General features: G+C 43.4%; 1 protein-coding gene across 1 annotated transcript in view; it reads left to right on the forward strand.

The window, feature by feature from the left end:
• The window catches only part of ulk4 (unc-51 like kinase 4), a 381,891-nt gene that overhangs the window by 188,715 nt on the left and 165,850 nt on the right, over positions 1-27,326 (forward strand). Inside the window, exons 28-30 of the mRNA XM_078229306.1 lie at positions 9,647-9,698; positions 9,819-9,963; positions 16,318-16,410. Of these exons, the coding sequence (XP_078085432.1) occupies positions 9,647-9,698; positions 9,819-9,963; positions 16,318-16,410 (290 nt within the window). The remainder of the gene's footprint in view (positions 1-9,646; positions 9,699-9,818; positions 9,964-16,317; positions 16,411-27,326) is intronic.

Here is a 27,326-nt window from a genome sequence, read left to right on the forward strand (position 1 = left end):
TAGAACTAGAAACCTAAAGCACACAGCAGAGGAGAAATGTGAAATTGAATAAACAACAGTGGTAAGACATTCATTAAGTGAGAATACATTTGTGAAAGGAGATTCCCACTGGAGAAAACCAATACTGTTCATTCACTTAGCCATGGATTTCCACTGGGAATGAAATGCGGCAATGAAAAGCCTCTGTTTCACTCCAATGCCTTATTTGGAAGGCCTAATGCTGGGTGGCCATTGGGCTCACATGAACTAACCCATCAGCCCTTTTTTAAAAATGTATTTTTGTTAAGGATTTTTCATTTTTTACTAATAACGCAACAAACTCAAAAATTGGTACAGTAGAGCATGATCATTTTCAAATAAATACATGTAGGAAGAAACAGAAGAAAAATATAGCAATACAATTGGTTCGGATTATTCATTGCATCCAGTGCCTCCCAACATACAAGTAGTGAAAGGATATATTGACGGATGGGGGGATAACAGGTTGCTGCCACAATTGGCTCAGCAGTGCACAACTAAGCTGGCAGGATAACAGCGACAAAGCTACAGAACTTATGTCTTTAAAGTAGCCACTGCTTATTCAGCCATAAAAAATACAGGATATTAGCACAGGTAAAATAGTGGTTAAACCACCAAGGATTTTCGTGCCATACTTGGCCGTGCACCAAAGGATGCTTCCCCCATCTCCAGCCACCTTGGAGGCACCAACGATGTAATACAACGTCTTTTCCCAGGATATATAGTCTGTCTGTAACATAACAGGAGTTAATCAGAGATTCTATAACCCTAAAACAACTGGAATACAAAAAATAGGCGAACCCATTTTCCTCGCCTGCTGTGAGGACTCATAGGACCCTATCCATTACCACCACATTAAACCACCTGTCTATCTGCTTGCAATAGCACTACTCACTTTAACCATAATTGTAATAAAAGATATTAGGTGAAAAAATCCACCACGATAAATGCCAGGATTATAAGACGAGAAGACGGATAAAAATCGGGGAGTTCTAGTACCATACAATCTACACAACATAAACAAGAAGTACATAGAGTCATCGAGGTTTACAGCATGGAAACAGGCCCTTCGGCCCAACTTGTCCATGCCGCCCTTTTTTTTTAAACCCCTAAGCTAATCCCAATTGCCCGCATTTGGCTCATATCCCTCTATACCCATCGTACCCATGTAACTATCTAAATGCTTTTTAAAAGATAAAATTGTACATTGCGGGATGCATTCCCTTAAGGATAAATGAATGTCCCGAGATTCACCAGGATATCAAAATAACAGGATAACAAACGAATATCCGCTACCATGCTCACTGCCCCAACATTGCCCCTATCATTGCCCCAACCAATGTGATAAATCAAGTAACAGGATCAATTAAAAGATGAAATTACAGGGGATACGTTCAAGGATTAATGAGGAACACAGGATAACAGGTGACAATTGCCTCTGTGCTCATATGTCATATACCCTTGTCAGGATAAACGACAATGGGGGCGATTTCCAGCCCACGTTCACCGTCAGAATGGGATGCAGGCTGAAAATCCAGAGAGAATCAGGAAGTGTGATTGTTCCCGGAGAGATCGCATTCCGTGATTTTTCCCACCACTCACTGGCGACATCGCGAGGTTCGCACCCACAAAGTAGGAGAACCTAATTTTAATGTATTTGAACAAATTTTAATATAATTATCAGCACCTCTAACCATATTTTCCCTCCCTCGCCATATTTTCAAACCACGCCAACAGGGCGTCACATCAGTGAGGTTTACTATAGGTTCACCCAGACATGAACCTATGGTGGGGATCCCCGCGGGGCAAAGGGGAGTATCACCCCTGGGAGAAACGGATGTGCCTGGGCACTGGCCCCTGGCACTGCCCCCTGATTCATAGATTGGCACAGTGCCAACCTGTGCGAATGGGTAGTGTCAGGGCGGAGCCTCATGGTGGGGGAGGGGGTGTCATATATGTGTAGTGGGGAGAGAGTGTGCACTGAAGTGGGGAGGAAATGCCGGCGATGATTGGGGGGGAGATGCCTGTGATAATGGCGGGGCGAGAGGGGGATCCCAGCATGGTGGGGGGGAGATTGAGATGCCAACTATAATGGCGGGGGAGATGCCAGTGATTGGAGGGGTGGAAATGATGTGGAATGGGGGGGTGGTGAGAGAGGCAGTTGTCAATCATGACTGGGGTGGGTTGCGGGGGAAGACCCAATACCTCCATGGTGGAATGGGGGCGAAGGTTATGTTTTGCTCTGACTGGGGCGCCCTTTAAAAGCGGCGTCCCAATCTCTGCGGAGCTGGGCTTTGCCCATGTCTTTAGGCCCCATCCTCAAAATGAAGGAAAATGATGGTGTGAAACATGTCCCTGCTTTTATTTTGACAAAGTGCCATAAGATCTGGAAAGAAAACCTGCCTGTTCCTCTAGAGAGAAACACACTGGTTTTCAGTCAGATCCTGACACTTTTTTTGGTAAGATTCCGCCCAATATCACAAAATCAAAAGTAAAAGCGCAAGGGAAGAAACGTTCAGGATTCCAGAAAATTAATATAGGTCATTGCTAAACCAGTTTTACCTCTTCCGTGAACAATTCACCCAACCCCCTACTCTCCGCATTTGATGCCAGACATGTTGGTCTCCAAGCCAATGGGATTTCCATTTGCTGTTTGGTGAGCACTGATCATATAGCAATGATATCTAGTCTTAAAAAGGACCAAGCCTCTCACTGGCACCATTGGGTGGCTGGTTGATGTGTTCTGCCAGTCCGCAATCCAATAGTTAAAATCTATCCATTAAACATAGAAACCCTACAGTACAGAAAGAGGCCATTCGGCCCATCGCGTCTGCACCGACCACAATCCCACCCAGGCCCTATTCCCGTATCCCTACATGTTTACCCGCTAATCCCTCTAAGCTACTCATCTCGGGACACTAAGGGGCAATTTAGCATGGCCAATCAAATTAACCCGCACATCTTTGGACTGTGGGAGGAAACCGGAGCACCCGGAGGAAACCCACGCAGACACAGGGAGAATGTGCAAACTCCACACAGACAGTGACCCAAGCCGGGAATCGAACCCAAGTCCCTGGAGCTGTGAAGCAGTAGTGCTAACCACTGTGCTAATAACTTCTATCTTCACCAGTATAAGAAGACTTTCTTTACCCATTAATATGTCAGGGTAGAAATGCATTATGACACTCCTTTCTGTGTATGAATGCATTAAGCTCCAGTCCAAACTAGGTGGACTGAGTCTCAAGAGGAAATTAGCCCTGGACTTTAGTTTTAATAGTATTTGTGAATTGGTGCTTGCCAAAAGTAACTCAACAAATTGCTGCCTTGCTGATTGCAAAGGCATACAAGGCCAAAGTGGGGAAGGAGGGTGTGATGGAGGCAAATTTCAAATACTTTTGCGGAATTTAACAACTTGTGCCTGAAACAGCCACAAGTCACCCGCCAGGGCCTAAGACTTATGCTCATATTAGGTCACATTCAGGGTCTGATTTTTTAAAAAGCCCTAATGAATTTTACACTGGCCCAAACGTGTAAATTGGCACAGGCTACTACTGTGCTTCTAAATCAATTATCATTGTGCCCATTTTATGATGGCAAGATGAGCATAACAATGTTTAATTTCTCCTCTGATATGTTTTCTAATGTGGTTGCACAAAGCAGTCGTCCCTTGCTTTGGATGTTCTTCAGTGCTTACACATTTAATTGCCCTGTGTAATATCCACTTACGTTATTATTGCCAGTTGTTTGCATGCACTCCAATAAGGAGTATGAGCAAAAGTGCTTCAGGAAAGCTGGCAAAGCCCTTTTAGCAGCTAAAAGTTAAGAGCAGCTCTCTATGACTTAAAAATATAGCTACAATAGATTTGGTACTAAAGCTTTGCTTGTATTGTAGGAAAAGAAACATAAGAACATGAAACCCTGAAAGCACAAAATTGATGGTGCAATTCAAAGTGATGTTTTGCATACTGCCTTGGAAAATATTGAATTTTTATATTAAATATCTTGCACGCTCATTAATTTTACGCTTCACAACTGACAACGGATCAATTTTTAATCTTAAATAAAACAAAGCCACATTTGAAATTTCAACCACACAATCGCTTCCCCAAATGTTACTTCAGCAGTTACTCTCACACATCCAATTCCTCCTCACAAATCATAAAGGCTTTTTACTCCACCAGACCTAGCCCCACAGTGTCCTCCATCTACTCACCATCCTTTCACAAAGATATTCTTCTCCTTCAACAAATTCAGTCCCTATTGGCAGTTTTTCCTCCTTCAATTCAATCTTATATTCTTCCTCCACACAACACAACCTCACCTCATTCATGCTCATACTCTCCTCTCAACACCCACCCATTGCCCCCTCCCAAACTTTATTTAACTCAGTAGTTTCTCCCTTTTCAACCCACTACATGTTGGTACTATTCTTCTACCCCCCCCCCCCCCCCCCCCCCCCCCAAGACAAAACCTCAATTATTCTATCCCCTAATTGACATTCTTTTTCTCCCCTTGGCTCCTAGCAGATTTTTCTTCTCCCCTTCAGTTAATGTTGTCACTCACCCTTTCTCCTTCCGAAGCCTCCACTTCTATCTATTTACTGTTTCTCCCTCCCTTTTCCCTATCATTCCCATTTATTCCTGTTCCATTTTATTGTCATCCATTTTCACTCCTCCCTGTCCCTTACAATGCTATCATTTTCCTCCTCTTTTCTTATATTTGCCAGTAATTTCTACCCTGTCCCATTGCCCTTCACTGCTACTTACTTTCCTTTCCAATTTCATTTCCATTCATTTTTGCTTTCCTCTCCCCCTTCATTCCTATCTACTTGCTTCCCTTGCTGGCATCCTACCGCTAATGGATGTGATTGCAACCACTTTGTAATTTAGGTGTGAATTCCTGTTTCCACAAGAATTCCCACCTAGTGTGGTAGCAGCAAGAATCACTTCCAAAAGCAGCATAACTTGGATATTGAGTGTCACTGATGTTCATTAGTAAATGCTGTCATCTCACTGGGCCTGCAAAATGCTGGCTCATGTGAAATTGATGGTTGCTGTGTAAAATATTGGATTATTCCCAATAACCTTAAAAAGAAAATCTGCCTCAACTTGCAGAAATAAATTATTGGAGCAATAAGTGTACAAGTTTTACTGTTCAAAGATTTGGATCCCAGAAATTCATATCACTGCCTTGGCCGCAACAAGTTTGTTTGGTTCCATGTATTGCTGCTTAGTAGACTGTATGACAGCAATTGAGTATCTCACCTTGGAGGAGGACAGAGTTGCCAAGTTCGGGGAATTATGTGACAAAGTTCACCAATCCTATTACCTTCCTCTTCGTCAAATCAGAAATTTTCAGGTGCTGAATGGTGAATTGGTTTTTATTATGTTATTTCTGTAATTATTGAATTTTGTACGCCTTTTAAAGAAATTCAGAAAACTGCAAAAGTGTTAATTGGGCTGAAAGTTCAAGCACCCTTGAAGGATTTTTAAAACTACATCAGGACAATTTTAAAACAAATTGATGAAATATGTCTAGTAACAGGTGGAAGAGCATGCATCCTTTGTATCCTGTTTTGTTCGCTGCCTTCTGGAGGCAGTGATGATCAATAAGGTATGGGTCCATTATTGTCTCAACTGAGTGATGGTCTGTCTTTTCTTACTGGGAGAATAATGGGTGTTGCCAGCCTATTCAATGTGGTGAGGATGGGCAGGCAGGAGGGATCAACACTCAAGCCTGCTGCCATCCTCATCCAATGTCCACACAGTGTGCTCTCCAGCAGGGGTCATTGGATGGCAACTAGGAGCAGGAACCCTGGGTTCCCTCTGGGTACTGAAACAAGCTGTAGAGCCCCGGTGACATTTCAAACTTGGAACCCTTTTGAACTGTGGGGCACTGCTGCATGCTAATTGTTCTAGCTGTACAACAAGGAAAGGTGGCATGTACTGTGTGACAAATTGTTGAGTATTATTAACCAAGACTAATGTGAAAACCCTCAGCTTGAACTCCACCTCACTGCGAAAACAGACTGCCTGATGGTTAACTAGTACATTAAGGTTTCAATTTATTTTTAAATCTGACCATCTTTAAGACACAAACAATTATAAGATTGCTTATAATTTCAAGGTAGCCCAAAGTGCTTTTGATAAATCACAAATGTAGTTCTATTTGGATTAGTTAAGACATACGACTATTCCAATACTGACCTGGTTGGACTCCCATCTTTCATAAACTTGAGCTCAACCAAATCTCTGCTGTATGTAACCGAACAGGGATCAAGTTCTATCACTGACCTGCATTGGCTCCTTTTCCACCAAAATTTAAAATGCTCATCCTCAATGATGGTCTCACCACTCCTTACCTCTTTAAGACCTACCATTTTGACCGAGTGAGTGGCCTATCCTATTGTCTTCCTCTTTAGCGCAATCAAATCAAATCATCTGTAACATTACTAGCAGTTACTGACTGTAAAGTCAGCTATAAATATTGAGGTTGCAACCTACATGTGACCCACCATCATTGGTAAAGGCCTAGTGAATTGACACTATGAGTGGAATCTTCTGGCCTTTTACGCTGGCGGGATATTCTGGTCCTGCTACAGTGAATGGAGATTTGGCTGAGAGCCAAATTCCCCATTCGCGCTTGCAGCAGCAATGAGGTGTGACTGGCCAGTAAGACTGTGTAAGATTGCACAAGAAACTACAAAAGGTCATGAATGAAGCCCAGTCCATCACGCAAACCAGCCTCCCATCCATTGACTCTGTCTACACTTCCCGCCTCAGAAAAGCAGCCAGCATAATTAAGGACCTCACGCACCCCGGACATTCTCTTTTCCACCTTCTTCCGTCAAGAAAAAATACAAAAGTCTGAGGTCACGTACCAACCGACTCAAGAGCAGCTTCTTCCCTGCTGCCATCAGACTTTTGAATGGACCTACATCGCATTAAGTTGATCTTTCTTTACGCCCTAGCTATGACTGTAACACTACATTCAGCACTCTCTCATTTCCTTCTGTATGAACTGTATGCTTTGTCTGTATGGCGCAAGAAACAATACTTCTCACTATATACTAATACACATGTGACAATAATAAATCAAATTAAAATATAAATATTGGCCTAATTACACCAGGTGAAGCTCCAGGGATGTTTCAACATTTTAAAAATGCTACATAAACGCAAGTTGTTGTTGATAAGAGAAGTCCCAATCAGTTTGCTGAGCTTTTGGTAAATAAAACTGAGACAGGTCGTTATGTAAAATTTACATACTATATTGAATGACCTCAGCATTGTGTTTCATTCGTCAATGTGAGTTGAAATGGATGGCTTCCTTTAATACCTGCACTGAACAGACTTTGTTTACACAAAGAGAATCAAAAAGTTAATAGTGGTACAGCAAGCATATTTATTTTAAGTGGGGTATGCTGTGCTTATTGATGGATTCAGACAGCTTCAATGGGCTTTATTTAAACAAAGTTCTTGAACTGTTCCCTTGTGCACCTAAACTAACCAAATCCATCCAATTGCATTAACTTTTCATCCAGCTCAGTCCTCCCTTTGTCGTATAATCAAAATCCAGCCTCCCTTGGCTTCTCTCTGTTCTCGGATGGTGAATTGGTTAAACGGACCTCTCTCCCCACTGTAATGAGTGTTGTGGATTGGAGTTGCTGCTCTGATAAATGGCACCAACTTCAAAGTGTTGCAGCTGATCAAAGAGTCTTGTTAACACTGTATCTGTCAGTCAGTGGAATGTGGACTGATGGGATGAGACACTAAATAAGTAGTACAGAATCGTATAGATGGAAACAAAGTGAAAAGGAGAAAGTGAAGAGGAAACAAGAGCCTCGGTTACTGGGAGAAACTAGGAGAAAAGGGCTGCTGCTTATCCTCTCTGCTGTGCCATGTTGATGCTGAGTAGCCCATCTGATAGCATGTTTGAGAAAAAGAATTGCTAAAATGTTTTTTTCTTTGCATACAGGCAAAAGCCTAGATTTTTCTTCACTGAGTTATCGACATTTATGCTAATTATTCTAATAGCAACATTTTTTACAGCTTAAACCACTATAAAAAGCCTAAGAATGACGATGGTGCAAATATTTTCCAGTAATTTACAAGAGCTGCATTTAGGATTGATAAGACTTTGTCTTCCTACCTCCCCCTTTCCTGTGAACCCAAGCCATTTCAGTATTTCAGTCTGATGTTGATCTTGCTGATGGAAAATTGACACAATATCAAAGAAAAAGTGTATAAGATAGCACGATAAGACTTTGCAATCAAGTAAGTTGACCCCATTGATCTCTTGCCTGCTTGAAACTGCTGCAGTGCTCCAGCTGAAGGAGCAGAAGGGTAGCTTTTAATCCTGTCACCCAGTTGCAAAATTAACTTTCCATCAAAATTAATGGTAACAGAAATCAGGCTGTTTCTGGAGCAGGTGGGAGAGCTGCAACACCCAGCTATAAGTCAACATGCTACCAGATCTTGGATTGGGTGCCAGTAGGATGCTGCAAGTGGTCTTGACTCCCTCAGCGATGGAGCAAGGAGGGGAAATGTCAGCCATCCCTAATATCTATCCAGTTGGATAGTGTGAGTGAGCCTGGCTGAGGAGTTGATTTGATCTGACTTATTATTGTCACATGTATTGGGATACAGTGAAAAGTATTGCTTTTTGCACGCTTTATAGACAAAACATTTCTTTTGTAGAGAACATAGGGGAGAAGGAAAGCAGAGGGTGCAGAATATAATGTTGCAGTTACAGATAGGGTGAAGAGAAAGATCAGCTTAATATATGGTAGGTCCACTCAGAAGTCTGGTGGCCGCAGAGAAGGAGCCGTTCTTGAGTCGGTTAGTACGTGTTCTCAAACTTTTGTATGTTTTTCCAAACGCAAGAAGGTGGAAGAGAGTATATCCAGGGTGCGTGGGGTCCTTGGTTTTGCTGGCTGCTTTTCCGAGGCAGCGGGAAGTGTAGACAGAGTCAATGGATGGAAGGCTGGTTTGCATGATGGACTGAGCTACGTTCACGACCTTTTGTGGTTTCTTGTGGTCTTGGTCAGAGCAGGAGCCATACCAAACTGTGATACATCCGGAAAGGATGCTTTCTGTGGTGCGATTGTTGTGAAGCATAGCAGACATGCCGAATTTCCTTAGCCTTCTGAGAAAGTAGAAGCTTTTGCGGGCTTTTTTAACTATAGTTTGGCATGGAGGGACCAGGACAGATTGTTGGTGATTTGAAGCTCTCGACTATTTCCATTTCATCACCGTAGATGTAGTTAGGGGCATGTCCTTCACTATGTTTCCTGAAGTTGATGACTTCATGAGGATTGGATGAGATGGGAGCTCAGTTGTGCTATGCCACCACACGCAATCGCTACTGACACTCACTGTGTTAGCTCACACATTAATAGTGACCACTCTGGTGGAGGGTGCCACATGTCTGCAAAATCGTATCACAGCAAGAGACAGTACCTTCAAGGAGAAGAAGAAATGGTGATGGAAATTGGCCAAAAATGACACATCAAAGTAAACACTAATGTGTGTAATATGCTGCATTTTAGTAAATGTTGCCTCTGAGTTAATAATGGTCAAAATCGCCACACATTTTCCTTTAATCTCTGCTTCTTTCTGGTTTTCAGATTATTGACTGCATTCTCCCACCCTTGGTTTCCCTCGTGCTTAGTCAGAACGGTAAGACTTGCCAGAAAAGAAGAACACAGTAATGATTAAAATTTCCATCAACTCTGCTCTTCATTTATTTTTTTGTGTGGAAAATGTTTAACCCTTTCATGTTTGTGTGTGCCATTTCAGTGGAGTGGAGGATCTTCAGCTTGCGGTTACTGTCAGAAACCACGTCTCTCGTGGCAAACCCCGAAGCTGCGTTAGGAGAGAAAGGGGAGAATCTTGCTACAAACAGCAAATTGCTAACCCTATTCCGGGAATCACTGCTCCCTCAGTAAGTGACTACTCCAACTTGGAATTTAACTCATTTCCTCATACTAAATGTTCATATGTTGAAATTTTTTTTTAAAACTTCCCTTCGATTGCTGTATTTTGGAATCATCAAAGATTCAAACGATGCATTAGAAGTTTCAAACTGACTATTTTTTAAATGAAGAGAAATAGTTTAAGGGCATTGCTTTTTATTTCACATATTCCCTATTTTCAATAGGAGAATATTATGAACTCACTTCAACCATCTTCCTGTCAGTACAAATATCCTGACAGGAATGTTCCTTTCTACCTTGTTTATCTGTTGACATCAATTATGGAGAAATTCCTAATGTGTCTCAGAGTGGTTGGATTGAAAACAGGAAACAGTGAGGTAATGCATTTTGGAAGGTCTAATACAGAGAGGAAATATACAGTATATGGCAGAACCTTTAAGAGTATTGATAGGCAGAGGGATCTGGGTGTACAGGTACACAGGTCACTGAAAGTGGCAACGCAGGTGGAGAAGGTAGTCAAGAAGGCATATGGCATGCTTGCCTTCATCGGCCGGGGCATTGAGTTTAAAAATTGACAAGCCATGTTGCAGCTTTATAGATCTTTAGTTAGGCCGCACTTGGAATATAGTGTTCAATTCTGTGCACCACATTACCAGAAAGATGTGGAGGCTTTGGAGAGGGTACAGAAAAGATTTACCAGGATGTTGCCCGGTGTGGAGGACATTAGCTATGAGGAGAGGTTAGAGAAACTTGGTTTGTTCTCACTGGAATGACGGAGGTTGAGGGGCAACCTGATAGAAGTCTACAAGATTATGAGGGGCATGGACAGAGTGAATAGTCAGAAGCTTTTTCCCAGGGTGGAAGAGTCAATTACTAGGGGGCATAGGTTTAAGGTGCAAGGGGCAAGGTTTAAAGGAGATGTATGAGGCAAGCCTTTTACACAGAGGGTGGTGGGTGCCTGGAACTCGCTGCCGGGGGAAGTGGAAGCAGATACGATAATGAGTTTTAAGGGGCGACTTGACAAATACTTGAATAGGATGGGAATAGAGGGATATGGTCTGTGGAAGGGTAAGGGGTTTTAGTTAAGTCGGGCCGCATGGTCAGTGCAGGCTTGGAGGGCCGAAGGGCCTGTTCCTGTGCTATAATTTTCTTTGTTCTTCTTTGTTTTAGTGGGAAGTGCACTACTTAACGATTTGGTGGCTTGTGCAACCACTTTAAATTCCACTACAGATTAGGAAATCACTGTATGAGGAAAGATTGTTATCCTAACTTGACTGGAGCATTACATAGACCAGAACTCTCGCCCTCCAACCAAGCACCTCCTGGAGTCTTAATAAGCTCGTCTGTGTTGGTGCTATTCCTGCCTCTGAGCCAGTAGATTGAGACCCGGATTTGCACTCTGAGAGTCTGGTAGCTGGAGTCAGGAAATTTCCCAACTCACCGTGGCAGCCCCAGGAGAGACTGACCTGAATGGCGGGATATTCACTCCTCCAGGGGAGTAGGTGTGGGATGGAGGCAGAACTAGACCCGCATTGCACCACTCACCGCCACCCCAAATGCAGATTGGAGGTGGGAAGGGGGATAGCCGAATGCTGAGGGGGGGGCTGGTTAAAAGTCTCAGTGAGTGGGCTGGCATAAGTTGACGTTAAGTTGGCATGGGAGCTATAAATGAGCATGGAGGAGGATGGAAGACATTAACTTGGCATGTGTTGTTATGGTTGGGACATGGGTGTGTGAGGGTCAGAAGGCCTAATATTAACAGGACAACTGGGATGAAGTTGCCGAGAATGGAGGTGAGCTGTTAAGCTGTCTCTGTGACCGCCTCTAACCTGCATTTGGGGGTGAAGGGCCTGACTCCATCCTGCACCCAACCCCAGAATGAAACTCGTGCCAATCAGGGCACTTTATTCTGAGGTGGATGCCCCGAGCCAGGTAATTTCCCAGCGCGAGCTACCTGCCTCAGGAGCAGAATTCTGGCCCCGAATCTTTCTTTTCTCCCTCGATAATCCTGCAATTTCAGGGGGGGGGGTTTCATCTTAAAAATAATAAAAATATTCAAAGAAGTTCTAAGATGGGAAACAGGATTCACCAGACACTGTACCTTAAACAAAGACTTTGCTTAGCAGTTATTTTAACTAGTTTTTTAAAAAAACTCACAAGTAGCGAAGGCTGCAGAGGCTTTAAGGTGAAAAAGCAAGTGCAGCTGTGAACCTGTTTAAAGTTAAAGTTTATTTATTAGTCACAAGTAAGACTTACATTAACACTGCAATGAAATTGCTGTGAAATTCCCCTAGTCGCCACATTCCGGCACCTGTTCGGGTCAATGCACCTAAGCAGCACGTCTTTCAGACTGTGGGAGGAAACCGGAGCACCCGGAGAAAACCCACGCAGACATGGGGAGAACGTGCAAACTCCACACAGACAGTGACCCAAGCCAGGAATCTAACCCAGGTCCCTGACACCGTGAGGCAGCAGTGCTAACCACTGTGCCGCCCACTGTAGAGTTCTGGTTGAGCTGATGAGAAATTCCGATACCCAAAGTCCACCTTCTCACATAGTTGCCGGTTAAGGGGCACGCAGAAAATATAACTGTTTAAAATGCCCTTAATTATTAAAAACCAGACAACCACATCCTATGTCCGTCCTCCAAACCACACACCCCCCCCCCAGCTGTTAACCAGGATTATTTGCATTTGTTGCACAGGATTAAAATTGACTTTCATGATTGAAGTTAGATTGTAGACTTCTACCTTTTAAGTAATGTAATTAATGTATTCAATTAGATAAATGCTGCAGATTGGGTATCCTTTGTCTGAAACCCTAGGGGCCGATTGCGTTTCGGATTACAGATAATTTCAGTTTTCCAATACCCACATAAAGGCCTAAGCATACTTGCATTACAATGGCCGAAGCCTAGGCTAGCTGTCGTCTAAACTAAATGAAATGGCTAGAAAAGTGGTGTAGCATGGAATAATAATGTCTGGGTGCCATTGGCGAGGTTAGTGTTGTCTCGGGTGTGTCAGCTCAAGTCACAGACTTCCCGTGCTAAAGATTGATGAGGTTAAAAAACTTTGATTTTTGGATGCGTATGATTTTTGGATTTACGGATAAAGGACATTTGACCGGTAGTCCTTATAGGAGCCCGTTGAAAGCAACTTTTGTCAGTTAAAGTATCCTAAATCCAAAATGCAGAGACCTGTACTAAAAGAATAAATAAGTATTTGCAGCAATTAACTTAAAAATGATCAAAATATTGATTAAGTTCAAGAAAACAGAAGTGTAAAACTGCTTGAAGCAGGGATGAAGGCACAGGATATATTTATTGAGGGATCTGGGAATTGCCCGTTCTCTCACATTTTGATTTTCCTCGCTACATTTGGTGTAGGTTCCAATAGTTTGAACTCTACAATACTTTGAAGTCTGCAATGAACATGAGCATCTTTTTAATCTAAACAGGACTTTTTTTTCAAACAGCATCTGTTGGTCATTTGCAAATTAATTTTTTTCATCCTGTCTTGAATTTCTTTTCCCCAGTATCAGCGTGTTCTAGCACTGGGGCAAAAAGCAGCTTCGTTTCATTTTCAAAACAAAATGAACTATTAGCAAGCAGGGAATTCAAACCCAACTTCAGTCGCCCTGGTCAGAACGACAGATGGCAAAATCTATACTCATACACAAAATTTCCAAACTGTTTCAACCACCCCTCCCCACGCCTGCGTTCAACTGAGCGTAAACTTCTAGGTTGGACCTAAGCATGCTTCCTTGGAAAAGTTCTCATTTTTACATTAAGAATAGTACATTCTGATGGAGTGCTGATTTTAAATTGTTGCGTCCAGTTGCATCCTCCAGTTTTGGTGACTGGAAGCCTATGTCCAGTGGTGCACCGCAGGGATCGGTGCTGGATTCCTTGCTGTTTGCAGTGTACATTAATGATCTAGACATGAATGTGTGAGTTATGATCAGTGAGTTTACAGATGACACGAAAATTGGTGGTGTGGTAGATAGTGAGGAGGAAAACCTTAGATTATAGGATGATACAGACAGGCTGGTCAGATGGGCAGAACAGTGGCAAATGGAATTTAACCCTGAAAAGTGTGAGGTGATGCACTTTGGGAGGACTAACAAGGCAAGGGAATGGACAATGAATGGTAGGATACTAGGAAGTACAGAGGACCAGTGGGACCTTGGGGCGCATGTCCAAAGACCCTTGAAGGCACAGGGCAGGCGATAAGGTGGTTGAGAAGCCATATGGGATACTAGCCTTTATTACCCAAGGTATAGATTATAAGAGCAGGAAGGTTATGATGAAGTTGTGTAAAATGCTTGCTAGGCCACAGCTAGAGCACTGTGTACAGTTCTGTTCATCACACTATAGGAAGGATGTGACTGCACTAGAAAGGATGCAGAGAAGATTCAGCAGGATGTTGCCTGGGTTGGAGCATTTCAGCTATGAAGAGAGGCTGTCTATAGGCTAGGGTTGTTTTCCTTCGAACAGCGAAAAGGGGGGATGTGACTAAGTTGTACCAAATTATGAGGGATATAGATAGGGTAGATAGGAAGAAGCTTCTTCCCTAAGTAGAGGGGCATGGATTTAAGGTAAAGGGCAGGAGATCTGGGGGAGATTTGAGGAAAAACCTTTTCACCCAGAGGATGGTGGGAATCTGGAACTCATTCCCTGAAAGGGTGGTAGAGGGGGAAACCTTACAACATTCAAGAAGCATTTAGATGAGCACTTGAAATGCCATTGCATACAAAGCTATGGACCAAGTATTGGAAAATGAAATTAGGAAGATAGGTGTTTGATGGTCGGCACAAACATGGTGTGCTGAAGGGCCTTTCTATGCAGTCTATATTATTCAATTGCAAATGTTTCAAGCCCTTTTTGAAATATTCTGAAAAGGAGACATTAGCTCCCTTTATAGAGTAGTTACCACAGTAATTAGCAATGGTGAAAACTTGATGATGCTCCTCAACATTCCTTTCAGAGAAAGATTACTTTTAGTTCCTGAGATGGCATTTACCAGGATTTTCAACACTATTTATGCCTTGGTATGTTTACGGATGTGCCACCAAGTAGGGCTTGTGTACAGACATTACTGCATTACTGAGGAGCTAACATTAAGGGCAGAATTTTATGGTCCCTGCACTAGCGGTTTGACTAGCCCCAATCCATCTGCAATTTTACACAGGTGGGTGAGTCCTTGAGCAGCCCACTTGTCCTCACCTTACTTGAGGCCATTAAATGGCCAGTTTTAGCCATTTAGGGGCAGCTTCCCACATGGCCTCAATTTCAAGGTGGCAGGAAGAATTCAGGGACATAAGGGAAGTCCGGTAGGTCACCTGACTTGGGCCTTGAGTGGGAAAGGGAATGGTAAGGGAGTCTTTGTCTGCATCAAGGGCTCCCTTACCGCATCGATCGTGCCCATCCCCAGCCCGACCGAAGGTCTGCACCCCATGGTTGTTCCCTAACTCTTTCCATCAAGCCCCCACGTCCCTCTCATCACTCTTTCGGACTTCACCGCCACAAGATTGCCTGCACTGATCCGGTCTTGGACTCCGGGACTAAGATGTGGAGATGCCGGCGTTGGACTGGGATGGGCGCAGTAAGAAATCTCACAACACCACATTAAAGTCCAACAGGCTTATTTGGTATCACGAGCTTTTGGAGCGCTGCTCCTTCATCAGGTGAGTCCTACCTGACTCATTGTACTCACCTGATGAAGGAGCAACACTCCGAAAGCTCGTGATGCCAAATAAACCTGTTGGACTTTAACCTGGTGTTGTGAGACGACTTATTCCGGGACTAAGAATATGAATTTTCTTGTGAACAGGGAACCACCCCATCCATTTCCCAGCCAGCATAGTAGTCCAATAGAATGATTGGGATTGCTTTATACTTTATAACACAATTTGTTGTAATATTTTAGGCTGCAGATGTACTATTGATGAGAAATCTTGTGTAATGACTTTAATGAGGTCGGCCACTTGGAGTATGACCTCCCTGATTGAAGCCATAATGACCTGTCCAATCAGAGAGCCTCTCCTGTATATAAATAAATATGGGAGTGTCAAGTCTACTGACAGTCCTGATTCTGACTTTGTACCTGAAGCACTCTTCGGAGTGGAATTGAGTTAGTGAATAAAGGGAATCTGGTTTCTGAGGAGTTATTTCACATTGTCCTTGGGAAATGCAGTAACGAGTAATATACACTGCCTGCGAGGAGAGACATTTTGTCCATTCAATTTGAAGGACATATATATATATATATATATATGTATAAGTCAAGTGAACCTCATGAGGCAGAAGAGAAGGAAGAAATACTGATTTCCACTCTGCTTAAGATGTTTTTTTTTAATTTCAGATATGAGCAGATTTTGATGGAACCTGATCCAGTGCCACTTTACGCCTTGAGATTGCTCGTTACCCTGACGGATCATAGTCCAGTTTTCATCAGGTATAATGCTGTTAACTATAATAATGGGGTAAGAATTCTTCTGGTCACTATATGTAACCCATCATAAACACATTTGTGAATTTTCTTTTGTTCGTTATTTCACTTGAAGTACTTGACGAAGGCATTCTATGTTAATACATTTACAATTTCTGCAACTGGAAGAACTCTTACCTAAATACTGACCTGCACATAACAACTTTTATCAAAATGAAACACAACTCTACAGCCTCCTTTACCCCCTCGACCGTGAAGCAAACGTCTACCAATCTTTTTGCTACAAGTTGAGGATGTGAACATTTTGGGGTCAAGAGTTTTCAATCTGCTAACATCAGAAAGGGTGCAACTTGCAGAGGAAACTGAAACCTGTAGAGATGCCACCAGTTTTGGCTTTGTCAAAACCCAGTTTTTGGGTCCAAGAACACTGAATCATTATTTGCATCTTGGGAGGAATGGAACAGCACTGCCACAGTGATATATGTGAACATTGGAAAGAGAGGATAGAATGGTCATGATGAAGAGAAATTCATGACAACCAGAGAGGGAGAGATTTCCTGATGGGTAATTAGCTCTTTCTTTTATAATGCACAGAAATGCGAAATGTATTAAAAGAGCGAGGGGGTAATTTGCAACTTCAAACCTGGATGATAACCTGGTGAGGTAGACAGGCTACCCATTGTGGAACCTAAGGAAGATCATACAGACTTGAAACGTTGGCTGTTTCCTCTCCCTGTGAATGCTGCCAAACTGGCTGAGTTTTTCCACAATTTTCAGTTTCCAGCATCTGCAGTATTTTGCTTTTATATCACTGTAGAACCCACCTGATTCACAGAGATGAGGAGAAATGTTTTTCTCTCAGAGAATCATGAGTCTTTGGAACTCTCGTTCTCAAAAGGTGGTGGAAGCAGAAGGTGAAATTTTCCTGTCCCGCCCACCATGGGAATCGTAGCGGGTGGGACACGGACCAAGCAAAGGTCCGTTGACTTCGGGCGGGATTTTCCGGTCTTGTGGTAAGCGCAGCCGGAAAACCCCGCCCAGAGTCTTTGAATATTTCGAAGGCAGCACTAGATAGATTCCTGATAAGCAAAAGCTGAAATGTTATCAGGGCAGATTGGGATGTGGAGTTGAGATTACAAAATGATCAGCCATGATTTTATTGATTGGTGGAACAGACTTGAGGGGCTGTGGCTTACTGCTCCTAATTTGTATGGAAGAACCACTAAGGGTGGCAAGGGCACAAAATAAAACTGGAGGAGAATTTTAATGTCCATCACCAAGAGTTTCTTGGTAGCAGCACTACTGACTAAGCTGTAAACAATAAGAGGGAAAAACCTACCTGACCTCATTCTCATCAAGCTACCTATTACAGATGCATCTATCCATGGTGATATTCATAGGAGTGCCCATTGTACAAGCTTTGTGGAGACAAAGTCCCATCTTCACATTGTGGATGCCCTTCATCATGTTATGTGATACTACCATTGTGCTAAATGGGATAGATTTCGAATAGATCTAGAAACTCAAAACTGGGCATCCATGAGGTGCTGTAGGCCATCAGCAGCAGAATTGTACTCAACTAGAACATGTAACTTCATGGCCCAGCATATACCCCAATCTACCATTATTATCAAGCTGGACGATCAACTCTGGTTCAATGAAGTGTGCAGAACAGCATACCAGGAGCAGCACCTGGCAGATCTAAACATTAAAAGCGGCCTCACTCGTCCCAAAACCACAAAATCCCACCAGAGGTCTATGGACCTTTCCATTTTCTGCCCCTCGCCCACTCTGATTCCTGTGGCAGATGGGATGGTAAAATTCTGGCCTAGATGTGCGGGTTAGGTTAATTGGCCATGCTAAAATTGCCCCTTAGTGTCCTGAGATGCGTAGATTAGAGGGATTAGCTGGTAAATATGTAGGGATAAGAGGGTAGGGCCTGGGTGGGATTGTGGTCGGTACAGACTCGATGGGCCAAATGGCCTCTTTCTGCACTGTAGGGTTTCTATGAGATGTCAACCTGGTGAAGCTACATCAAGGACTATTTGCCAAATAGCAGAAGCAGCAAGCAATGGACAGATCTAAGCGTTTTCACATCCATCTACAGCACTGGCATCAGCCTGACAATGTGGAACATTGCCCAGATACAGCCTGTCTACAAAAAACATTACTACCTTGATCCAAACATGAACAAAAAAGCTGAACTCCAGAGAGGTGAGAGTGATTGCCCTTGACATCAAGGCAGCATTTGACTGAGTTTGGCATCAAGGAGCCTTAGAAAAATGGATATCAGTGGGAATCAGGGGAAAAACTCTCCGTTAGTTAGAATCATCCTGAGTACAAAGGAAGATAGTTGTGGTTGTTGGAAGGCAATAATTTCAGCCCTGAGACATCACTGCAGGATTTCCTCCAGATAGTTAGTATCCTAGGCCCAAACAGCTTAAGCTGCTTCACCAATGACCTTCCTTCCATCATAAAGTCAGAAGTGGGAATGTTTGCTGATGACTGCATGACCATTCGGGACACATCAGACACTGAAGTAGTCTGATTTTATCTGCAGCATGACCTGGACTCATTCAGGCTTGGGCTGATAAGTGGCAAGTAACATTCACCCCACACAAGTGCCAAGCAATGACCATCTCCAAAATGAGAGAATCTCATTGACATCCTTGACTCCTTGACATTCAATGGCATTACCAGCACTGAGTCCTCCACAGTCAACATCCTGGCGATTACAATTGATCAGAAACTGAACTGGACTAGCCATATAAATACTGTGGCTACAAGAGCAGGTCAGAGGCTGGGATTTCTGCAGTGAGTAACTCACCTCCTGACTCCCCAAAGCCTGTCCACCATCTATAAGACACATGTCAGGAATGTGATAGAATACTCTTCACTTGACTGGATGAGTGCAGCTCCAATAACGCTTAAGAAGCTCAACAAAGCATTCAGGACAAAGCAGCCTGCTTGATTGCTACTCTATCCCCCATCTTCAGCATCCACTTCCTGCACTACCAAAGCACAGTGGCGGCCGTGTGTTCCATCTACAGGGTACACTAGAGCAACTTCTGGAACTCCCTTTCCAACAGCACTGTGGATGTACCTACACCACAGAGATTGCACCAGTTCAAGAAGGTGGCTCACTACCATCTTCTGGATGGCAATTAGTGATGCGCAATAAATGCTGGCTCAGCCAACAACACCCACCTCCTGTGATTTGAATAAATAATAAAAAGTGGCTGCACGGTGGAACAGTGGTTAGCACTGCTGCCTTACAGCGCCAGGGACCAAGGTTCAATTCCAGCCTAGGGTGACTGTCTGTGTGGAGTTTCCATGTTCTCCCCGTATCTGCGTGGGTTTCCTCCGGGTGCTCTGGCTTCCTCCCCAGTCCAAAGATGTGCGGGTTAGGTTGATTGGTCATGCTAAATTGCCCATTAGTGTCGGGGGATTAGCAGGGTTAATACGTGGGGTTATGAGGATAGGGACTGAGTGGGATTGTTGTTGGTGCAGGGTTGATGGGCTGAATGATCTCCTTCTGGGTGGTACAGTGGCACAGTAGTTAGCACTGCTGCTTCACAGCGCCAGGTACTGGGTTCAATTCTGGCCTCGGGTCACTGTCTGTGTGGAGTTTGCACGTTCCCCCTGTGTCTGTGTGGGTTTCTTCCGGGTGCTCTGGTTTCTTCCCACACTCCAAAGATGTGCAGGTTAGGTTGATTGGCCATGCTAAATTGTCCCTTAGTGTCAGGGAACTTGCAGGGCAAATATGCAGGGTTAGGGCTTGGGTGGGATTGTGGTTGGCGCAGACTCGATGGACCAAATGACTTTCTTCTGCACTGTAGGGATTCTATGAGTTCAAGGGTACTTTGGTATGGGCAAATGCTAAGTTTGCCAGTGACGCCCACATCCACTAAAAAAACCTAAGAACAGTATAAACTGCGAGTTAGTTTTAGCCACTTGTGTAACACACAAATTTACATGTATGCAGATGAATGCCTGAAGTGTGATGGACAAAAATCATACAGTCATTGCAGCATGGCAGGATGCCATTCAGCCCAAGTCCATTCCATCAAATCATCTCAGCCCTACTATAGCCTTCTCATCCATCAAGATAACCTCCCTCTAGTGCCAATGTACTTTTGAAATCATTGATTGTTTCTGCTTCCCTCACCCTCGTAGGTGGTGAGTTCCCAGTCATTACGACACACTGCATAACAACTCTTCTTCCTCACAGTCTAACCTACATCTTAGAATTGAGACAAGTGTGCATGTGTGTCAGTGTGCAGGTGCTGAACTTCTGGCTGCGTGTTCCAGAGGTCAGTGATTCTACTGCCAAGAAGAACCTGCTGACCTCTAACCTAATTTTATGCAGTGCTCTCTCCACACTGATGCAGTTTAGTCTCTTTATTTTTGTAAATGCCTCAATCAAATTTCCTTCAGCTATACACTTTTCTGGATACTCTAGGCAAATCATCCTTGCAGTTCAAACGGGCGTGAGGCTTCTTATTTACATATGCTAAGGTACTAGCATCTGTTTCACTGGTGGTTATGAGATGATTTTTTTTTGCTTTCTCAATATGGCTGCTGGCGGGTCAGTGCAGACTGAAAATGGGTACTGGCTTCCTGCCCACTATACTGGGTGGCTTAGTTCAGTACTTAGTGCCCAATAACAGGTGCAGTGTTGGCAGCTTTATCGACTCATGTCTTAACCTTTCCTCATAAACTGAGTCCGCTGACATTCAGGATATGTTTCAGTGTGAAAATCAAGTCGACCAAAAGTGTAAAGCCTAAATTGTGCAAGTACTTTAGGACCTTTTGAACTTCTCTTCTTGACTGTTAAAACATGAAAAATCAGTGCAGGAACACCGTTCTGAGTTTGTATTCAGTTAGATGTGCAGATTGTTGTGAATTGCTCATTCTTTCATTGCTTTATTACATTGAGAAGACAGCTATCCTTCCAGTTACAGAGGCTGAATTTGCCATCTCGCAGTTTTGCTTTAATTATTTGAGATTCCTTAGAATTGACTTGCAGTTAAACTTAGTCTGCATATCACAGCGCTATTTAAATTCTTCCCCACCCCCTCTCCCACATTGTGTTCTGATTCCAGTCTAAAATCCTTTTATTTGTCATACCAGTTTGCAAGCCCCTTTATTATATTCAAAAGTGTAAGAAAGCATGCATGAAGGTGTTGCGAGACACAAGGTGTGGGATTTTCTACGCAACCCATCACGTGTTTCATGGCAGCAGAGGCAGCCCGTCATTGGTCCGCACCAGAATCTTCTGGTCCCACTATTGTCAACGGGGTTTCCCATTGAATGCACCCCTCGGCGCCGGGAAACCTGCAAGGGGGTGTGCCGTTGACGGGACCGGAAGATCCTCCCAGCATGAATAGCTGGGAAATTCCAGCCAGGATTATCAGTAATTTATACAGTTTGATTGTCCAATTCAGTGAGAATGTTGTTTAGCTCAAATAGCTCTGATATTTGTGACAATCCTGTTACAATGATAAGGCGCATCTATATAACGCCTTGAATATAGAAAAGCATCCCAAGATCATTCCTGGAAGTGCAATTAGACATAAATTAGCACCAAGCTTTGTCAAAGGGTGGGGTGGGGTGGGGCTGGTCTTATATGAGGGTAAATAAGTGGAGAGGTACAGAGATTTAAGTCCTACACACCTGAAGAGATGGCTTCCAATGTTGTGAGGAAGAGAATGGGGAATTACACTGCATGCCAGAGTTGGTGGAACCCAGACTTCTTGGAAGATTGTACGACTGGAAGGTGGAGATAGTAAGGCCTTGAAGGGATTCAAACTTCAGATTATGAAGGTTGAATTGAAAGCACGAGCAAATGGAGGTCAGCAAGCACAGGATACCTGTGGGATACCTGGTTAATCTGAGATCACGGGAAAGGCGTAAAGTGGAAATGGAGGCAAAAGCGAGTGGGGAGAAATACAACCACTTCGGTTTTCCCATGGTTTAACGTGACGAAATGTTAAGGTTAAAGCTGGCCAAACAGTCTGACAACATGGAGGCAGTTATAGAGTTATAATGCTGGATGGTGGTGTTGTCACCCTTTATATGAAACCTGGCACCACGGAACAAGTTGTGGATAGATTCGGAGACTCAGGAAAAGAAGCCCACCAGAGAGAGAAACACCCAAGAGAAAATAAAGGTTGGAGTGGTGGCCTAAATGTGCATGTGAATGGCACATAGGAAATTTGGGTTGTAAAGACATGGCAGAGTTTAGAAAAGATATGCTTTGCCTGGACTGCCATCCCATCCTTACTCTGAATCCTTTGTATCATCATTTGGATCCAAAATTGTGAAACTCAGTGTACCTTGCACCTGAATGTAAAAGTTACAATATCTACCAAACGTAAACCTAACAGTTTTGGACTGTCCAGAAGTGATGGTAGCTCTGCAGTCATATTTTCAATACATTTTCCTAAGATGGAGCAATTGACATAGTAAGAGGGAGATAGAAAACAAATGAGCAATTCAAGTTCAGACACCACCAGGTCAACTGAATTTCAAAAGTGCATGACCTTTACGAGGAAAACACCAAAAAAATAAATACATTAGATGCACAGAAATGTTTATACTTACTTAAGTGTCGTATGTACGTGACAGCAAGGTTATTCAAGGTGTTGGAGCACTAAAAGCGACATCAGGTGGTGGGAGATGGATTTATGCTGTGGGTAATGCCAAGTGGAAAAGAGTTATTGTTGGGTGACAGTATAACTTTAACTCATAGCTAAATCATAATTTCAATTCTGGAGACTGTGGACAGTTCTAGTGTACACAGATTTTGTGGACCCCAGCAGAGGGTTTGTTGGCACTTGGGTGCGTAATTACTGAAGGGAATGGCCACAATTATTTGAAAAGTGGACAGAGGCTGTCGACAAATCAGAAACCTGGAAGATAACACTGCCCAGGTTTCAAACGGGAAAGGAGAGAGGGCTACCTCCTTTAGGGGGCCCCTGTTTTATCTGAAGGCCCTCACAAACTCTTAACCCCCATATTACCAAAAGCTACCCCCCATGTTAAGTCTTTTCGGGGGCTATGATATTTGTTCTATGCCATTGGTCGAATATTCCTGCCAATGGCAGCTTACCATAAAGGATGTGAACACTACACAACTTTGCTGTTGTCTCATGAATGGCTCTTTCTTTGAAACGGGAGCAGTTCCTTTGGAGGTAAGTAAGATGCAAAATGCAATAGAATTAGTCAATTTTGACACAATTCCAGGCTGATCTATGAATTCAGGGCAAGGGGAAATAGATGCAAAATGAAAAGAAGACTTGATGCCAAGAATCATGATCAGCACTTAGAGGCCAAGTCTCTGGAATCACGCAAGAGACATTTACTTGATATGGTAGGATGTTGATTAGGATGAGTTAGATAGATAGAATGGCCTCCCAAATCAGTGTTTTGTTACAAGTCTTGTAACAAGTGCAGTAGAAATGGGCTGGAATACTCAGAGGTCAACGGTCTTGTTTCAAAGGCTATTCTTTTGGAGCCTCTAAAGCAATATAAAACTGTCTTTGGAGAAAGCAAACTGAAGCTGCTTTGTCTGACATCCAAATTAACGGGAGCTTCAGATAAATGATTTTAGTGTGGAAAATTATAATAGGTCTTCTGTAAGAACAAATGAAACTAATTGAATAATGAGTAGACAGTGTGGAGCCAGTACTGCTCTGTTTCTACCTCTGTGTTACTTCAGTTCACAATAAGAAAATAATGGGTGATGTCTCTTGTTATTAAAAGGAACACGGGCTATTCAAAAAATCACACAGTGTAAGAACAAATGTTACTAAAGACAGACACTTTATTTTTTTTAAACCATGGGATGTGTGTGTCGCTGGCTAGGTTTATTGCCTATCTGTAATTACCCTTGAGAAGGTGGTGGTGAGCTGGCTTCTTGAACCACACAGCACATGTAGTGCAGGTACATCCACCCTGGCTGTTAGGGAGAGAGTGCCAGGAATTTGACCCAGCGACAGTGAAGGAACTGCAAAATAGTTCCAAGTCAGGTTGGTGAGTGGCTTGGATGGTGTCGAGTTTCTTGAGTGTTGTTTGAGCTGCACTCATCCAGGCAAATGGAGAGTATTCCATCACACTCCTGGCTTGTTCCCCGTAGATGGTGGACAGGCTTTGAGGAGTCAGGAGGTGAGTTACTTGACACAAGATTCCTAGCTTCTGACCTGCTCTTGTAGCCACAGTATTCATATGCTTATACCAGTTCAGTTTCTGATCAATGGTAACTCCCAGGACATTGATAGTGGGGATTCTGCAAAAATAATATTATTGGATGTCATGGGGTGGTGGGTAGATTCATTTCTGTTGGTGATGGTCATTGCTGGGCATTTGTGTGGCACGAATGTTATTTGCCACTTGTCAACCTGAGCCTGGATATTGTCCAGGTCTTGCTGCATTTAGACATGGACTGCTTCAGTATCTGCGAATGGTGCTGAACATTGTGCAATCATCCGTGCACGTCCCCACTTCTGATCTTATGATGAAAGGGAGATCATTGATGAAGCAGCTGAAGATGGTTGGGGCTAGGACACTACCCTGAGGAACACCTGCAGTGATGTCTTGGAGCTGAAATCCAACAATGACAACCATCTTCCTTTGTCCTAGGAATGACTCCAACCAACTGAGAACTTTCCCCCCTGATTCCCATTGACTCCAGTTTTCCCAGAGCTCCTTGATGCCACACTCATGCTGCCTTGACATCAAGGGCAGTCACTCTCACCTCTCCTCTGGAGTTCAGCTCTTTTGTCCATGTTTAAACCAAGACTATAATGAGATCAGGAGCTAAGTGACCCCAGCAAAATCCAAACAAGCGTCAGTGAGCAGGTCGTTGGAAAGCAAATGCCGCTTGATATCACTGTTGACCCCTCCATCACTCTACTGATGATTGACAATGTTTTGCCTTACTTTGATTGCATGATGATGATGATGAACAGGAAGTTAAGCAAAGGTAATTAATCATAGGGTCCCAAACAAAGGCGGATTTAATGATCGGGAGTGATCCCAAGACTTGGTGGTAATAATAAAGTGGAAGGTGGGCTGGGCCATGAGTTTACAGATTATGGTTGAGTACAATTATGCTGCCGCTGATGGCCCATGGTACCTCATAGTTGTCCAGTCTTGAGTTACTAGATTTGTTCAAAATCTCTCCCATTTAGCATTATGGTAGTGCTGCACAACATGATGGAGGGTATCCTCAGTATGAAGCCACAACTTTGTCTCCACTGTGTAGTGGTTGCTCCTACCGATTCTGTCATGGGCAAATGCATCAGCGGCAGGCAGGTTGGTGAGGATGTGGTCAAGTAGGATTTTCTCTCTTGTTGGTTCCCTCACGACCTATTGCACACCTGGTCTAGCCTGTATGCCCTTTAGGACTCAGCCAACTGTAATGATATTACTGAGCCACTCTTGGTGATGGATATTGAAGTCTACCCGCCAGAGTACATTCTGCACCCTTGCCACTCACAGTGATCCTCCAAGTAGTGTTCAACGTGGAGGAGTGCTGATTTATCAGCTGAGAGAGGGTGGTACGTGGCAATCAGCAGGAGGTTTCCTTGCCCATGTATAACCTAATGCAATGAGACTTCAGGGAGTCCAGAGCCAATGTTGAGGACTCTCTGGGCAACTCCCTCCCAACTGTATATCACTGTGCCATCACCGGTGAGCCCCCAGACACTACCATCATCATTCCTGGTTATGTCCTGTCTCACCGGTGATGGCACAATGTTCCAGACACTACCATCACCATTCCTGGTTATGTCCTGTATTGTCTGTAAGCTATGATTCTGTGCATATGCCTACATTGGACTGTTGCTGTTCCCTCCCTATAGCTCATTAGTGAACCAGGTGGGTTTTTACGACCATTGACAATGGTTTTCTGGTCATCTTTAGACTGTTAATTCCAGATTTTTATTAAATTCAAAATCCACCATTAACTATTAGGACCTGGGTCCCCAGGGCACTATTGCAGTCTCTGGATTACTAGTCCAGTGACAATACTGCACACCACCACCTCCCCTATCCTCAAAGCTATCCCACCAATTCACTTATGACGTAGGAATAAAATAGGCTGTTTAGCAGCGAAGCTTAGTAGGGTAATTTTCACCAGTGATGTGACAGGACAGATCATAAATCTGTTGCAGAACTCCTCTTGAGTTTTATTGCTTTGTGACTTGAGAAGGCTTCAGTGAAAGCATGTCATGAAGCTTCTTGCATTAAGTACTACTTCGCACCATCCTGTAGTGTTATTCCCCATGCACGATAAGGGCATATGGGCAAATGCCACGGCTGTTCTTGAGAATGACTGAATAATGGGAGCAAAAGTCTAAAAATCTGCAAATGGTCCAAAGCACACGAAGCATTTGCAGGTGGCCGTGTGCAGAACAGTAAAATACCACTTGAAGAAGTGTTTCCCAACTGTAGAAAGGAAATTTCTTGTCACAAACTTTGCAGTTTTGTCTGCATCTCCTGATTCCAGCAGCTGCTACACTTTAATAAGGAGGAATTCACAGTGCAAATCCATCTCCAAGGAGCTCCTATGCTACTGCCTCTAATTTTGAGTGTGATTAAGACCAGTTCCGATTTAGTGAGCAGGAGACTCAACCAGAATATTTGGGAGAAGCATTTTAAAGGTGGAAAATGGATGCAAGTAGATTCCACTGTAATCCCTTGTTACAAATGTTTTGCTGTTCCATTCTTGCTCGCTAACAATTGCCAAAAACAGTGAAAAAATCCAGCCCTTTGTTCAAAACTTTTAAAGATGAAGATTGCTGGATTTTTGTTAGGTATTAAGAGATAGAAAGCAAACATCAATCAGCCAAGAACAAATGGTGGAACAGGCTCAAGGAGCTGAACGGTCTAATCTGTCTTTCCTACATTTCCCTGAG

This window comes from Mustelus asterias, chromosome 2 (assembly GCF_964213995.1).
Source record: "Mustelus asterias chromosome 2, sMusAst1.hap1.1, whole genome shotgun sequence".
In the NCBI taxonomy this organism is placed as follows: domain Eukaryota; kingdom Metazoa; phylum Chordata; class Chondrichthyes; order Carcharhiniformes; family Triakidae; genus Mustelus; species Mustelus asterias.